This window comes from Littorina saxatilis, linkage group LG1 (assembly GCF_037325665.1).
Source record: "Littorina saxatilis isolate snail1 linkage group LG1, US_GU_Lsax_2.0, whole genome shotgun sequence".
NCBI lineage: Eukaryota > Metazoa > Mollusca > Gastropoda > Littorinimorpha > Littorinidae > Littorina > Littorina saxatilis.
In genome coordinates this window covers 27,493,484-27,509,825 of record NC_090245.1, presented here as the reverse complement: position 1 = coordinate 27,509,825, position 16,342 = coordinate 27,493,484, and the positions used below count along the sequence as shown (strand labels likewise).

General features: G+C 43.7%; 2 protein-coding genes across 2 annotated transcripts; one reads left to right on the top strand and one right to left on the bottom strand.

Annotated features, from left to right (window-relative positions):
* Window positions 1–1,188: 1,188 nt before the first annotated feature.
* Window positions 1,189–3,835, bottom strand: LOC138970891 (G-protein coupled receptor GRL101-like). The gene is made up of 2 exons (XM_070343497.1): window positions 3,671–3,835; window positions 1,189–3,255 (listed from the first exon to the last, which is right to left on the bottom strand). Exons 1-2 carry the CDS (start codon window positions 3,833–3,835, stop codon window positions 1,189–1,191), a joined length of 2,232 nt encoding a protein of 743 aa, XP_070199598.1.
* Window positions 3,836–11,559: 7,724 nt separating this feature from the next.
* Window positions 11,560–13,552, top strand: LOC138962627 (ribitol 5-phosphate transferase FKRP-like). The gene has a single exon (XM_070334554.1). It carries the CDS (start codon window positions 12,063–12,065, stop codon window positions 12,741–12,743), a length of 681 nt encoding a protein of 226 aa, XP_070190655.1. The 5' UTR covers window positions 11,560–12,062; the 3' UTR covers window positions 12,744–13,552.
* Window positions 13,553–16,342: the final 2,790 nt, after the last annotated feature.

The following is a 16,342-nucleotide window of genomic DNA, read 5'->3' as shown; positions in this document are numbered from 1 at the left end:
CAAAAACTAAAATAATCGCTGAACGTACGAGCAACTTCAGAGAACATCGTTGAATTGTATTCTAATAGTGCTTACATACCTTAATCTGCAGATAACACGTTCTGCACTATCACAGCAAGCGGGATTCAGTTTCTAGGCTTCTTATGAAGGCACTCTAAGGAAGAAGCAGGAGTAGAAGAGTATAATTCTTATGAAATCTTATTTTCGAGCTACTCACAATTCACTCTCTGGAGAAGAAGGGAGATAAATCCACACTAGTTTTTGTGGCCAACACGTTCAGTTTGTAAAACAGTTACTCCCCCTATTCCGTACATATTTCAGAATGTTCTTCGGTTGAACCCGGTCCCGGTCCCAGTCTAAAACAAATGGCTCTTTCGGTCCGATAGTCCATATACCCCCGTGTGCAGGCTTGCACATCTAAAACAAAAAAATCAAATTCATACGCAGGTAAATCATGAGGTAAATCTTGCAGGTCAATGAATCTCACTCCAACTTTTTCATTTTTTGAGAGGACAGCACGTTTCGCCCTGCAGTCCGGACTGACGATCTAACAGCGAACGACAAGAAGAAGACTCCAACTTTTTATACAAACAAATTGTGAATCTGTGTTGTGAACATTCATTGGCTTGTCAGTAAAATTTTTCGTACAGCAGCCTTCATCAGGGCCTCCGGAGTTGCTGTCTGAGCGAACGACGAAGAAGAAGTAACATTGTCAATCTAAATGGTCATTTTCAGCCCATTCTCGACAGACTCAGTTTAACTTAAGGATAAACCGGTCCCTGATAAACAATCTATTTTAATTTCGTCGTGTGTTAAAGATGCCACTTTGTACATGTTCGGCTTCGTGTCGATTTTGTTAATTGGTGCGTTACGTTTTTGTCCGGTTGGTTTTGGGGTACACTCATTATGTTTTGAGCCGCGGTCACATGAAATCTGTAAAACGATAGTCAAGTTGGGTACCTAACATGGCATACAAAGATGGAATCAAATGACACGGGAATGAGTGCTTTGGTTGAGGTACGACAGTTGTCGCAAGAATTTCTTTGCACAGTTTATTTTGTTCTCGTCATGTACAATGTGGGTTTTTGTTCTTGTTTACAAAATAAACAAAGGGTTGTAACTTTGCACACAACAATCAGAAAAGCAAAGAAAGCAACTTACTCATAAGTAACTACTTAAGAAAAACATTTAAGTGTTCACATGATTATGGCAAGTAACTGTAGCCCGTTGTTTCATTTGGTCTTCGAGCTGTTCCATCAATCGCTTCTTTTTCTTCATCTGCCTCTTCTCCAGCAGTCTGTTGACAGTGTAGAGGAAGGGGTTGAGGGCCGAGTTGAGGGGCAGCACGAAGATGGCCATGGCCACGTTGACCTCGCCAGAGATAGGCTGCCCAGCGGATGACAGGATGCCTAGCAGACCGACAGGGAACCAGCAGAGGAAGTCAGACATGGCGATGGTGATGAGTCGCCGCGCCTGCCTCTGGTCCTTGCTAGATTGGTTGGTGACGCCGGCGTGCTTTACACTGTTTTTCTGCACAGACTGGTAGATGAGGAGCTGCCCCACAGCGATTAGCATGAACAGCACGAAGTTAAAGACAACTAACAGGCTGAAGGAGTACTGGTGACCGGGGAATTCCTTCCTGGTGATGGGCAGCGGCATGCAGATTCCGGTGAGACTGTAGAAACCCCAGTGGGCGGAGGGAGGCAGCAGTGGGATGAGGGCCAGCACCACACCCACAACCCACGCCGTGCCTGAGGCTAAGGCCCCGCTCTTCTTGCTGAAGCGGACCCGGCTGAAGGGGAAGCGCAGCACGAGCAACCTGTCCAGCGTGATCAGACAGACCACCAGGGCCGACACCTCGTTGGACGTCATGCACAGAAAGCCAGCTACCTTGCAAGCTGCGCTGCGCCTCCAGCTGACGTCATTCCACAGGTAGGAGCCCATGTAGTGACGGTCCGCCACGCCGATGATGGCCAGGTAGACGCCCATCAAGAAATCGGACGAACAAAGGGTGATTGTGAAGACGTCGAAGCCGTTCCTCACTCTGCTTAAAAACACGCGGGCCACGAAGGCCGTGAGGTTGCCCAGCAAGGCCAGGATGGCGAAGAGCGCCAGGAAGACGCGGTAGACGTGGGAACGCAGCAGGTTGTCACAGGACGACACCTCGTCACTCGGCGCCCGGCAGTCGGCCAGGTTGAAACCGGTGGGGAGAGTGACGGGGCAGCACAGCTTGTAGGTATCCGCCATCACCTCACGAAGCTGACCGAGACCTTGCAGCAGGTCTCTGGGAAAGAAGGTCAGGGGACAGCCACGCACGTCCAGCACGTGCAGGGAAGTGGGAGTTTCAAAGCGGTCAGTTGACATCGTGTCGACCTCACAGTCACTCAGGTTAAGGACCTCAATGTTGGGGAATGGCCTGAGGGCAGTCATGTGGAACACTGGGATCGTCACACGTGACAGATCAAGACTGTGAAGGAGGGAAGATAGAACGGGGGCCACACGCTGCTTTCGGAAGATAGAGGTCAGGGGATTACCAGCCAGGGACAGGTGTCGCAGGTTGGGCAGGTGGAACAGGTGTTCATCGCTGACCTCTGTCAGGTGGTTTTCACCAAGGTGCAGAATGTGCAGGTTGGGTAGACTCAGGTGTGAGAGTTCCCTCAGTGCACAGCTGGCCAGGTTCAGGTAAACCAGCATGGTGTTGTTGCTAACATCGGCAGGACGAAGCCCGCTCCCATTGGCGTGCAGGTAACGCAGCTCTGCAAACTGGCCCGCCTGGAACGGGCCGCCACAGAAGAAGGCGTGGCCATAGCACGTGCAGCCGGAGGGACACACCGAGTCACACAGCAGTTCATCGTCGTGCTCCGGACAGTGCAACACTCCGTCACACATCTCGGCAGCAGTCAGACAAACGGTGGACGCACGACAGCGATAGAAACCAGGACACGTGGTGTAACGGTTACAGTCAGCCTCGTCCTGATGGCCCTGACAGTCGTACACCCCGTTGCAGCGCGTGAAGACGGGCAGGCAGTAACCGCTACCCGGACACTGGAAATGGGCGGGGGGACAGTCCAGTGGCTGGTTCGTGCTGTAGTTGCTGTTGATAGGGACTAGACGGACACTGGCAGGACCTTCAAGTTTGACGACCACGGGCCACGGCACATGTCGTATTCCGAAGAAAGCATCTCTACACTGGTCCTCGTCGCTTCCGTCAAAACAGTCCTTGGCTCCATTGCATTTAGCTAGCTTTTTCACACACTGACAAACAGAGTAAAAAAAAGTATTATACAAGTTCCTTATTGTTCTCTTTAACAAGGCTGATACGTTAATCCTGATTTGGCAGAACATGCCATTAAATCTACACAACTTGTGGCAAGTGAGCTAAACCGGATGATCTATATTGCATAGGTAATTACTCTTTTGTTGTTCCAAAATGTTAAAATTGCTGAATTTTACCTGTTCTAAATTGTTGCTGCTTCGAGTGTGAAACCCAGGTTCCGGAAGGGTCAAGTTTGAAGGTTCTAAAAAGATTCATTTGGCTATTTGGGGCCAATTCAGGGGTTTTTCCTTTCTCAGTTTGCATGGGGTGAAGTTATTTCCTTTTAGGTCATATCAATTATGCCTTTTTTTTGTTAGTTGGGACACAAGAACTTTTTTTTCACAGTTCACATACCTGTCTATTCCTGCATTCAAAGTTTACGTTAGGGTTACATGGCAAAAAGTGGCAGAAGTCTTCATCACTTTTGTCGCTGCAGTCAGACCGGAAGTCACAGACGAAGGTGTACACCACAGTGTGCTGCCCATCGGCACATGGCAGGGATGGCGGATGTGACGTCATGGTACCGGAACAAGAAGTAGAACGCTGGTCAAAGCATGAACTTTGAGGATCGCATGACAGGAAACTGTGTGTGAAGTGTCCTTCAGAACAAAGCACGAAGTTCGTAGAGTTAGTGAGCGAAGCCTGAGGCGATCCTAGAGGAACCAATTTCAGTTTCCTCAGGAACCGAATTTGTCCTTCCAGTAACCTCTAGCTCACAGAAGTAATCTGCAAGATAACCCGAATCACATTCTATATTGTACAGTTCGATGCCATCGCCTTGATTAGAATAAAGCATACCGCACCTGCTTTTGTAGTACCTTTCAAAGGTGAACTCGGGCATGTAGTAAGCAATACTGCCGTCCAAATGCTGCCATGTTGGCCAGTATCTGCAAAAGCCGGCCACTTTCTCACAACATGTTATCTACATGCTCTGCGTATCTCAGTTATTCATTGGAACAAGATGTGACAGTGTGACCAATTGTGTGATCGCGTTATCTTTTAGATTTAAATGTGTTTTTACATCTAGTCAAGTTTTGACTAAATGTTTTAACATAGATGGGGAATCGAGACGAGGGTGGTGGTGGTGTGTGTGTGTGTGTGTGTGTGTGTGTGTGTGTGTGTGTGTGTGTCACTGTGTGTGTGTGTGTGTGTGTGTGTGTGTGTGCGTGTGTGTGTGTGTGTATGTATGTGTGTATGTATGTGTGTTTGTGTGTGTGTGTGTGTGTGTGTGTGTGTGTGTGTGTGTGTGTGTGTGTGTGTGTGTGTGTTTGTAGAGCGATTCAGAGAAAACTACCGGACCGATCTTCATGACATTTCACATGAAAGTCTCTGGGTATGAAATCCCCACACTTTTTTTTCTCATTTTTTTCGATAAATGTCTTTGATGACGTCATATCCGGGACTGGGTGGCCGAGTGGTAACGCACTTGCGCTCGGAAGCGAGAGATTGCGTGTTCAGGCCTGGGTCAGGCCGCTATTTTCTCCCCCCCTTTCCTAACCTAGGTGGTGGGTTCAAGTGCTAGTCTTTCGGATGAGACGAAAAACCGAGGTCCCTTCATGTACACTACATTGGGGTGTGCACGTTAAAGATCCCACGATTGACAAAAGGGTCTTTCCTGGCAAAATTGTATAGGCATAGATAAAAATGTCCACTTGAAATGTGACTTGAAATAAAGTGTAAAAAAATTCCATCTCACACGGCATTAAGTCTCAGGGCTTGGTAACATGAATACACGCATGCAGGGAAAAAAAATTTAAACAAGAGGCGAAGCCATCAAGGCTCACGTAAGAAATCGACAAACAGTAACACAAACTCAATCACACACACACACACACACACACACACACACACACACACACACACACACACACACACACACACACACGGCACACACACACAGAAAGAGCATAGGTGAAACTGTGCAAGAAAGCGAGACACTAGATCTAGATCTGTCTGTCTGCATGTAGCCTACTTACAAGGACACGACTGCCAACTAGTCTCGGCGCGCTCAAAATAATAATGACCGAGACTGTCAGTACTTCCTTCGCGTGACGTCTAACCCTCTTACGTCATAATGTGACGTCAATGTAATGTGACGTCTTCAAATGTTAGAGTTTCTACCACAGACATACACACGCACAGACGCACGCACGCACGCACGCACAGACAGACAAAGTTACGATCGCATAGGCTACACTTACGTGAGCCAAAAATGGGTAGCGCCGTATTATACTGTATGGCAGCTCGCTTTCCCCAGGGAGAAAGCAGCCCAAATTTCTGTGAGGTTACCCTCATGGACTATATAAAAATCTTATCTTATCTTACCTTATCTCTTTGTGAAAGTTGAGGCAGCACTGTCACGCCCTCATTTTTTAATCAAATTGATTGACATTTTAGTCAAGCAATCTTCGACGAAGTCGGAACTATGGGATTGAATTCCAGCTCGGCAACGTCAAAATTAGTTTATTAGTTTGCTCATTAAAGTTGTCATTAAAATAGAATTTTCACTAACAGATTTAAAAATCATTGCATCGTATTCCTCAATTTCTCCTGAATTAAAAAAACTATTTTTACTCCAAAAATGTGCTCAGAATTACAGAAAATAGGTTAAGTAAGTGCTACGTTCGCCAGCTACGGGCGGAGACGAGCGTGACCCGTCTCGGTCTTTGGTTGTGGTTAGTCGAGACTATCTTGATATAGTCTCGGCGATGATTGTTTTTTGGTGTTCATCTTTTACTTTGATGCCGACACCTTGACTGAATGTTTTTATATCGCTTCACGCGACTTGTTGTTTGTTTGTTTGGGATGGGGATGAGGTTGCAATTCAAGACAAAACGGGGTATAACTAGCACTTGTACCCGAAAAATAAATTGCTTTTCCACACTTGGCATAGATCTCGCCTAACTTACAAGTTTAAAAACTATTTGTGCCACTTGGAAAATTGTACATTCACAGTGGAAATCGTTCAGAAGAAATTATACTTCCCGTCATCGGAAAACCTAGGCAGATGCGCTTGAGTGCATACCTTTTTGATAAAACTTTTTTTTGTGTGTTAAAGCTACCCTTCGCCTCCCGTAAACCACCTGTTTCCGGTCATTGAGCTCCCCGAGCTGTTATGGACAATACAAACATACTTCCATATGAACGCATACCGCTCGGGAACATCCTGGCTGCTTTCCGTTGAGAGCGAGCCATTTTCAAAGAATGTATTGCGTCAGTTAGAAAAGGTTATACAATGAAGACAATCGGGAGAATCGTTTTGGCGCTAGAACTAACTTTTATAATTCAAATGATACATTGAAAGTATGTGAGACAGACATTCTTAAATCTTAAAAGAATTCTTTTTACATCAAGACAAGATCAGCACAATTCGAAGTTTTGAAAGTTTAAAACAAGTCGTGTAAGGCGAAAATACAATATTTAGTCAAGTAGCTGTCGAACTCACAGAATGAAACTGAACGCAATGCCATTTTACTCGTAGCATCGTCAGGCCACCGCTCATGGCAAAGGCAGTGAAATTGACAAGAAGAGCGGGGTAGTAGTTGCGCTAAGAAGGATAGCACGCTTTTCTGTACCTCTCTTTGTTTTAACTTTCTGAGCGTGTTTTTAATCCAAACATATCATATCTATATGTTTTTGGAATCAGGAACCGACAAGGAATAAGATGAAAGTGTTTTTAAATTGATTTGGACAATTTAATTTTGATAATAATTTTTATATATTTAATTTTCAGAGCTTGTTTTTAATCCGAATATAACATATTTATATGTTTTTGGAATCAGCAAATGATGGAGAATAAGATAAACGTAAATTTGGATCGTTTTATAAATTTTTATTTTTTTTTACAATTTTCCGATTTTTAATGACCAAAGTCATTAATTAATTTTTAAGCCACCACGCTGAAATGCAATACCGAAGTCCGGGCTTCGTCGAAGATTACTTGACCAAAATTTCAACCAATTTGGTTGAAAAATGAGGGCGTGACAGTGCCGCCTCAACTTTCACGAAAAGCCGGATATGACGTCATCAAAGACATTTATCAAAAAAATGAAAAAACGTTCGGGGATTTCATACCCAGGAACTCTCATGTCAAATTTCATAAAGATCGGTCCAGTAGTTTAGTCTGAATCGCTCTACACACACACACACACACACACGCACGCACACACGCACGCACAGACGCACATACACCACGACCCTCGTTTCGATTCCCCCTCGATGTTAAAATATTTAGTCAAAACTTGACTAAATATAAAACAAGTCGCGTAAGGCGAAAATACAATATTTAGTCAAGTAGCTGTCGAACTCACAGAATCTGAACGCAATGCCATTTTTCAGCAAGACCGTATACTCGTAGCATCGTCAGTCCACCGCTCATGGCAAAGGCAGTGAAATTGACAAGAAGAGCGGGGTAGTAGTTGCGCTAAGAAGGATAGCACGCTTTTCTGTACCTCTCTTCGTTTTAACTTTCTGAGCGTGTTTTTAATCCAAACATATCATATCTATATGTTTTTGGTATCAGGAACCGACAAGGAATAAGATGAAAGTGTTTTTAAATTGATTTCGACAATTTAATTTTGATAATAATTTTTATATATTTAATTTTCAGAGCTTGTTTTTAATCCGAATATAACATATTTATATGTTTTTGGAATCAGCAAATGATGGAGAATAAGATAAACGTAAGTTTGGATCGTTTTATAAAAGAAATATTTTTTTTACAATTTTCAGATTTTTAATGACCAAAGTCATTAATTAATTTTTAAGCCACCAAGCTGAAATGCAATACCGAAGTCCGGGCTTCGTCGAAGATTACTTGACCAAAATTTCAACCAATTTGGTTGAAAAATGAGGGCGTGACAGTGCCGCCTCAACTTTCACGAAAAGCCGGATATGACGTCATCAAAGACATTTATCAAAAAAATGAAAAAAACGTATGGGGATATCAATCTCAGGAACTCTCATGTCAAATTTCATAAAGATCGGTCCAGTAGTTTGGTCTGAATCGCTCTACACGCACGCACGCACACACACACACACACACACACATACACACACACATACACCCCGACCCTCGCTTCGATTCCCCCTCGATGTTAAAATATTTAGTCAAAACTTGACTAAATATAAAAAAGGGAACCCGAAAGTAGGTCTTACAAGGTACGTTCGTCGACTTTGCCCAAGCAGACGAATGTTCTGCATATTGCTGCCTTCTTTGAAGTCAACCGCCGCTAAGTTCGTGTGAATCGCAGTCTGTTGTTTCATTTTAGATTCAGAGGTACACAATAACGTGCTATTGCAAATACAGCGAGTCGCATTGAAACCACAAACTGACGACTTAATTGTGATAAAAAGTAAAGGGGGTCACACGGGTCCACGATGGCTCGGGGGTGAATAAACCACGAGAACCGGTGTGTGATACTTGCTAAATAGCCATTCAAACGAACTGTGTCATTTAATGCTGTTAAATGCTGGAGCAAGTGTGTTCCATAAGGTTAGAGTTGCTTATTTCGGGAAAGATTCCATCGTTCTGTAAATCTCACGTGAGGCGTTGTGAGGCTTTAAAGCAGTTACATGACTGGAAAGGCCATTCATTCCGTACCATTTTGGCAAACAGATTGAGTTGACATGAGGTAATGTATATACAGTGGAACCTACAACACACACCACTCAAAATCAAACTCATTATTAGGCGAAGTTCCCGCGTTAAAACCGACAAAGAAATGTGAACCGCTAAAACAGAACAAGTCTTGTATCTGATTGGAAAGAACAACCATATGTGTAACCAAAACAGTTTTGTTCACCTAACTTGTCTAATGATTACGTAAAGGCCCACTCCGCCTCACAGGGGGTTTACATAACGATGACAACTGCTCTTACCTACAGGAACACATTCGCAATAGCGTTCAACAACATCGAATGCCACTTGCAACTCACTTAAGTTAAATGTCTATTTAGCACGCGTAAACCACATAGCAGTTCGAATGGTTTATTCAACCCCCGAACCATCGGGGCCCCGTGTGACCCACTTTAATCATATGTGACCTATTGAGTCGTTTGCGGTTTCAAAGTAACTCGACATCTGCAATAGCACGTTATTATGTACCTCTGAATCTAAAATACAACAACCGACTGCGAGTGACACAAACCGAGCGGCGGCGGTTGACTTCAAAGAAACTACCGATATGCTAACAATTCGTCTGCTTAGGCAAGATGCATCTCATGAAAAGTGATGTTAGCCCTGTCGCTGCAGTACGTTTTTAAACGCAATACTCATTCTACACAGGCACAACAACAAACAATATAAAATGTTTGAAAATCTCATGATCTGCATCCGGGCTCCCTTTTTTCACTCTTTCAAAACTCCAAATTGTACTGATCTTGTCTTGGTGATAAACGAATTTTATCGTGATTTAAAAATGTTTGTCTCACATGCTGTCAATTTATTATTTAGATTTTAAAAGTTAGGTCAAGCGCCAAAACGAGGAGTGCGATTTTTACGGTTGTACCTCCAGTTCTAACTGCACGCAATACATTCCTTGAAAATGTCTCACTGTCAACGGAAAGCATCCAGGATGTTCCCGCGTGGAAAGCGTTCAAATGGAAGTATTTGTGTATTGTATGTACAAGCTCGGGGAGCTCAGTGATCAGAAACAGATAGTTTTCGGGAGGTAGAGGGTGGCTTTAATGGCATGCTGAACGGTGTTGTTGTCATTCTTCTCAGAAGACGTAAAGGGTGGGTTTTGGAGCAGGTAATGAGACACACACAAAAACGGTACATTTCAGTAACATCTTAACTCATTGCCTTCAAACTGTCGGAGCTTTGTGCGAACAACATTAATGGCGTAAAATACACACGTAATCTAAAGTCACTTGAGACATTCGGCTTTAAAAATCGCCTTAAAAAGCTTCTCAGAAAAATGCCACCTACACAGGTCTTCTGCATGCCATAACGTCATTGTTAGAGAAGATAGGTGAATAATTGTGGGGGATGTTTGTGTTGTAGGTTCCCCCAGACGGGCGCTGTGGCGCGGTGGTAAGACGTCGGCCTCTTAATCGGAAGGTCGTGAGTTCGAATCGCGGCCGCCTGGTGGGTTCAGTGTGGAGATTTTTCCGATCTCCCAGGTCAGACCTGCTAGTGGCTTATCCCCCTTCGTGTGCACACGCAAGCACAAGACCAAGTGCGCACGGAAAAGATCCTGTAATCCATGTCAGAGTTTGGTGGGTTTTGAAACACGAAAATACCCAGCAAACTTCCTCCGAAAGCGGCGTATGGCTGCCTAAATGGCTGGGTAAAAACGGTCATACAAGTACAAATCCACTCGTGCAAAAACACGAGAGTACGTGGGAGTTTCAGCCCACGAACGCAGAAGAAGAAGAAGAAGAAGTAGGTTCCACGGCACAGACACTACCTTATGTAAAATCAATGTTTGTTGAATATGGTAAGGGAATAAATGGCCTTTCCAGTCATATAAACAATATTTTAATAAGTGGTCCCATAACAAATTATAATGCACTTTAAAACGCATCTGCCGAGTTTTTTTCTGACGGGAAGTACAGAAACAGGTCCCGTATGTGAACAACAATCCTTTCCAAGATACGAACATTTTGTCAAGGCTAAAAGAGTTGTTGACAATGTGGTTATCGTATCTCACAACAAGAAAAACAATCCCGTATGAAATCGGAGATTACATGCAGGTATCGTAGTTTGAATACCCAGGGGAGATCCTATAAGAGGAAAATCAGGAAATGTTGTACATTGGAGGTAGAGTGTCGGGCGTAGACCTTAGTCCAATGAATACTAAGTCTTGATTGAAATGGTAATGGCTGATCAGGCGTTCCAGATCGCTCCATTCTTCAGGACCGTTCAAACTGACCAGGCGCCCGTCACGTCGTCTGCATTCCGTATCTGCATGATCCCAGGTATCACCCCTGCAATTTACCTCTTGGTTTCATATCAAGCATAATCACTGGGCCAGTACGTATTCACTTTAATAAAGTCTGCTGCCTTTTTATTCTTCGTGGGTAAACCGATTATTGTACGAGCGTCTTAGTGTATAGTGCTTGAAAAAAGACTCCATTTGTGCAGAAAATCCGAGCTGTTGACCCCGGAAATGTATTTTATGTTTTGATTTAATTAGTTTAAGGTTGAGGCCTTTTTTAAGAGGAATTTGGCTGGACTATCTTTCCATGAACACTTTATGCGCACTTATTTTGCCCTAAATGTGGGAAAGAATGTTAAAAGTAACACATGTTCTCTTCCGTACTGATTGTCTTCTTTATCTTTCTGTCATCTCTACTTTTATTACATTTAGTCAGGTTATGTTTTAACGTTGACTGGAAATCGAGACGAGGGCGTGGTGTATGTGCGTGTGTGTGTGTGTGTGCATTCCGATAAAAGTACTTGACTAATCTTCACGGAACTTTACATGAGAGTTCATGGGTATAATATTCCCAGATGCTTTTTACATTTAGTCAAGTTTTAACTAAACAGTCAAACAGAGAGTGGTTGTGACTGACAAATTCAGCGACGACTACCTCAACCTAAACCAGTTTGTTCAAACACCCACTAATTCGCATTCTCCCCAACACCTGTATATTTGCAGAACCTGACAGCAAAGCAAGCGGATCACCACCAGAGGGGCCTCACAGACGCCATGCAGACATTGAGCTGTACGCACGTGCACACAAGTGGGTCAACAGCTCCGAGGAACGCCGACTCAAGTTCGCCCCCTACCTGCCCCAGATGACGCTGGAGGACAAATGGCGTCTCCTGGACACCTGGCGAGCGTTCTACCACGCCTGCGACCAGCACAACATCTCTTACTTCTTCACTGAAGGCAGTCTCCTGGGCGTGCTCCGCCACAGGGGTCTGATTCCCTGGGACAATGATATGGATGTGGCGGTGGACGTCAAAGAGGTGGATAAGCTTCAGCGCGTGCTGTCCTGCGTGCCCGGCTACACCCTGCACGTGAAGAACAACATGCACTGGAAGTTCTTCGCGGATGACGCCCAGATCGTCCCCGTGGAGCCGCGCCCCAAGACACTCCACCCCAAAGTTCTGACCACCGAGGAGGAGGCTCAGAAGTATCGGGTGGAGTACGAGCCTCAGGAGAACGTGGTGATGCGCTACCCTTTCCTGGACGTGTTTCTGGTGAAGAACGACGGGGAGAACACGTACGCCTTGACCAGCTACATGAGCACCACCATCATGTATCCCACGGACGATGTCTACCCCCTGTCCACGGCCCCTTTCGAGGGCTACCTGGTCCCCGTGCCGCACCGTGCGCATGAACTCATGGAGGCCCAGTTCGGGTTCCGCACGTGCATGTCGCCCTGGCACAATCACAGGATAGCGCAGGGCATTGACAACTTCTCCAAGATTCCTTGCACGGACCTGGCTGCGATGTACCCCATCGTGTTGTGAAAGGAGATTGTCAAGTGTTGTAGCAGTATGTTTTTCACTATTGTGGGCATAGCTCTGCTGTTTTGGACCGTATGCATCATACCACCACCACCACCACCACCACCAACATCATCGTCATCGTCGTCGTCGTCATCATTAATCAATAAACGTGAACACCATCGATTGAAGGAAGGAACCTGATGGAAGGAGGGGAGAAAATGATAAAGAACAATTAAACCACGCGAAAGGCCAAACGGGAATACGTTTCTCCAGCACACGTGCCACCGTTGTGTTCAATTAGCAAATGCAAGTGTTTTATTTTACACTGCATATTAATTGCATTGTAAATATTTCGATGATGGACATTTTAAGAACTATTTCTGTCGCTTGTGTATATTATTTAACCTCCCATTTTCTTTTTTTCTTTTTTTAAGAACTATAAGTGGATCGCTTGCATTGCGAGTGGGGGTATTAAGTCTTCCAGAATATCATAAATACATTTTAAGAAGAAAAAGTGTTGAGATTCATGATTCGGATTCGCAGAGATAGCGGGTGGTGGCTTTAAATCGTTTTAAATTTACAGTTGGCATTATTGTTTACTACTTGTTTATTCGTTAAAAGTCAGTCATTTGAATAAGGGTTTGCTTGTATCGGCATTTTGTGTTTATAGGTTCATTTCTGTCAATGACCACCAATTCCACATTACAGACTTACATCGACTTTGAAAGAAGGCTTTCCTTGGATGCAGTACTTCGATATTTCAGTATTTTTCATTAACTGTTGCAATGTTTCATGAGTTAAAGAAAATCATTAAAGTTTTGATACACAGATTGTGTGTGTGTGTGTGTGTGTGTGTGTGTGTGTGTGTGTGTGTGTGTGTGTGTGTGTGTGTGTGTGCTTGAGTTTGTGTGTGAGGGATTGCGTTTGTGCGCGTGTGTGTGCGTAGGCCCGTGTATGAGCGTGCGTGTTTGTCAGTGCACGACGTCCTCTGATCAGTTGTACAGTACGTATTACCTGCCCGCACTTCGATATACCCTCGCACCCTATGTCGTTTTCTCTTTAAAACAAAATCAAACAACATCAACAACAACAAGAAAACAATGTGTAGTATTGTTGATCTCCACACTCAGGTGTACGTGGAATGGCGAGCACATTCGGTGTTTAAACAGGAACAGCAACTTCTTTCGTGTGTGAAGGAGCCAAGTAGAACGCAGTTGCTTCCCTTGTAACAATATCTAAAGAAAACTAAGATCAGATTGGTACAGAGAACTATTTAACACACACACACACACACGAGAGAGAGAAAAAGAGAGAGAGAGAGAGAGAGAGAGAGAGAGAGAGAGAGAGAGAGAGAGAGAGAGAGAGAGAGACGGGAGAGTGGAAGAAAACAGAAGCGAATAAACAATTAAACTATATCACACAACAGACAACAAAATCAATCTGTGTAACACAATACAGATGTATTCCTTCTTTCTCTATCTACTGAAGAAGCAAGCGTGCTGATATTATACATTTACACAAAATTCAAATTTTAACAACATCAACAATTCTGCTGTGATTACTAGAAGAGACAAACTTAAGGTCTTTAGAATCTGATCTCAGTCAAAGGATCCACTATGTTCATGGAAATTCAACACACTGGGTTTATAAAGCCCTGAACAATGTGACCCCAAACATTGCTACTCCGCGGCATACAGATCAGCAATGTAAAACGTTGCAGTCAACAAGTATTGAACCGCAAATATTGTTTTTGCAATTGTTGTTGTCGTTGTTGTTGATGTTGTCGATGTTTTCTTTGTGTATTTGTGTTTTTATCAGTGTGGGTTTTTTTCATTACGATTTTCTTGTGTCTCAAAGCGTCCGTGATTGTAAGAATGTGCCGACGCAAAATTGCATTCTTCACTGACCAGAGGTCTTAGTGTTGCGGTTCTGCTAATAATATTAATTTTGTGAACGCATGATTATATTACTATCTAGATATACGTACGAGTTTGTTTTAATCAGCCCTGTGAAACTCAAGACCAAGGAAATATGTTTGCAGTTTGTTCATCTGGACAATAAGGCCAAACAATACCCGCTATTACGAGTTAGTCGTGTGACAGAGAGTTTTCTTGCACACGAGACTGTAGATGTCTCACGACGGCGTAGCCGAAGTGAGACAGCAGCAGTCGAGTGTGCAAGAAAACTCTCTGTCACACGACTAACTCGTAATAGCGATTATGTCTCACAGCATAGGCATAGAAAGACAGAAATGAGTTTTTGGGGACGAAATAACAGGCACAAAGCAAGCCTGAAAACACAATTGCCTTTTCACACATACCCTACACACGCATGCGCGCAGAAGATAGATCCAATGCGTTTCGTGTCTTTTTCTGGTTGAATGCATTTAACAAAGTATCAACCAACGTTTCTGAATCTTTCAATGAAAAAAATTAACTTTTTTTGAACCAAACAGCACAAACCAACGAAAGATAAACACACAAACACACGCGCGCACTAACACAGATTGAATGCAAAGCGCGAACGAACACGGAGAATTTTTGTAGGTCAGGTCGTGGGAAAGTCCACCCGAAATGTTCCACAGGGGAACTGGTTGTGTTTGGATTGTTCATTTTCTCACAGTGATGTTGATGTTGTTTACAGTGCAGTTTTGAAAGAATATTTTCCGAATTTGGGGCACACTTTCGTCTTTTGGTTCGTTTATCTTGTCGAAGTAACATTCGAGTGTTTCTAAATCCAAACCTTCCATCACCGCTGGTGCAGATTAGACCTGCCTGACTGTCTGCGTGCGTGTTAGAGCTGAAGACGATGCCTCAATCGCCAAAGCGTCACCCATCGGTAGGTTCTGAGCATCGGATGTACGTTGATACGTGGTAAGATCCGCACGGAACTGTCTATGCAACTTTTCCTAGTCACAGGTGTAAGGTTCGATCTTTTGTTTGCCGTCGTTTCGCAATTTTCGGTTTTCGTTGCAGACGACGATAGTGAAAGTAGTACCTATTGTTTTGTTTTGACCTTTCGTATTCAGGGTTCTTAATTGAAGCTTGGTAAAGGGACCAAGTGTAAGTGTAAGTGGAAAGTTGACGAAGCTTTTGAAAACAGAAATTGAATGAAGAAGAAAATGTGGCTTTCATATATATATATACAGGAGAACGGGGTTGGTGTTATTCTTTTTCCGTCAAACACGAAGTACACAGATAAAACGTGGTTGACTGACCAAGGCCTGTTGGCACACTATTCAGAATACACAACAAAATGTAACAACACTTTGATACCCATTTGTTTACGTTCGTGATCACTTGAATTGAATACCAAAAGCATTAGTGTTTAAGGTAGTGACTAAATGTATGTGAAGGTAACATTTTTCAGAAATAAATGCATAATCAAAATAATTGATTTCGGCATCAAAGCGTGTAACATACAATCTTGCACACGTTTGCTTTAGTAGTGGCAAAGAAGGAATGCGTGTGACATAAATATATGTCACACGCTTTCCTTCTTTGCCACTACTAAAGCAAACGTGTGCAAGATTGTATGTTACACGCTTTGGAGCATGTGCAAGAACGGATTCAAACTCGAAATCGTCCCTCCAAAAGCCCCAAAATGCACACACGACTTTT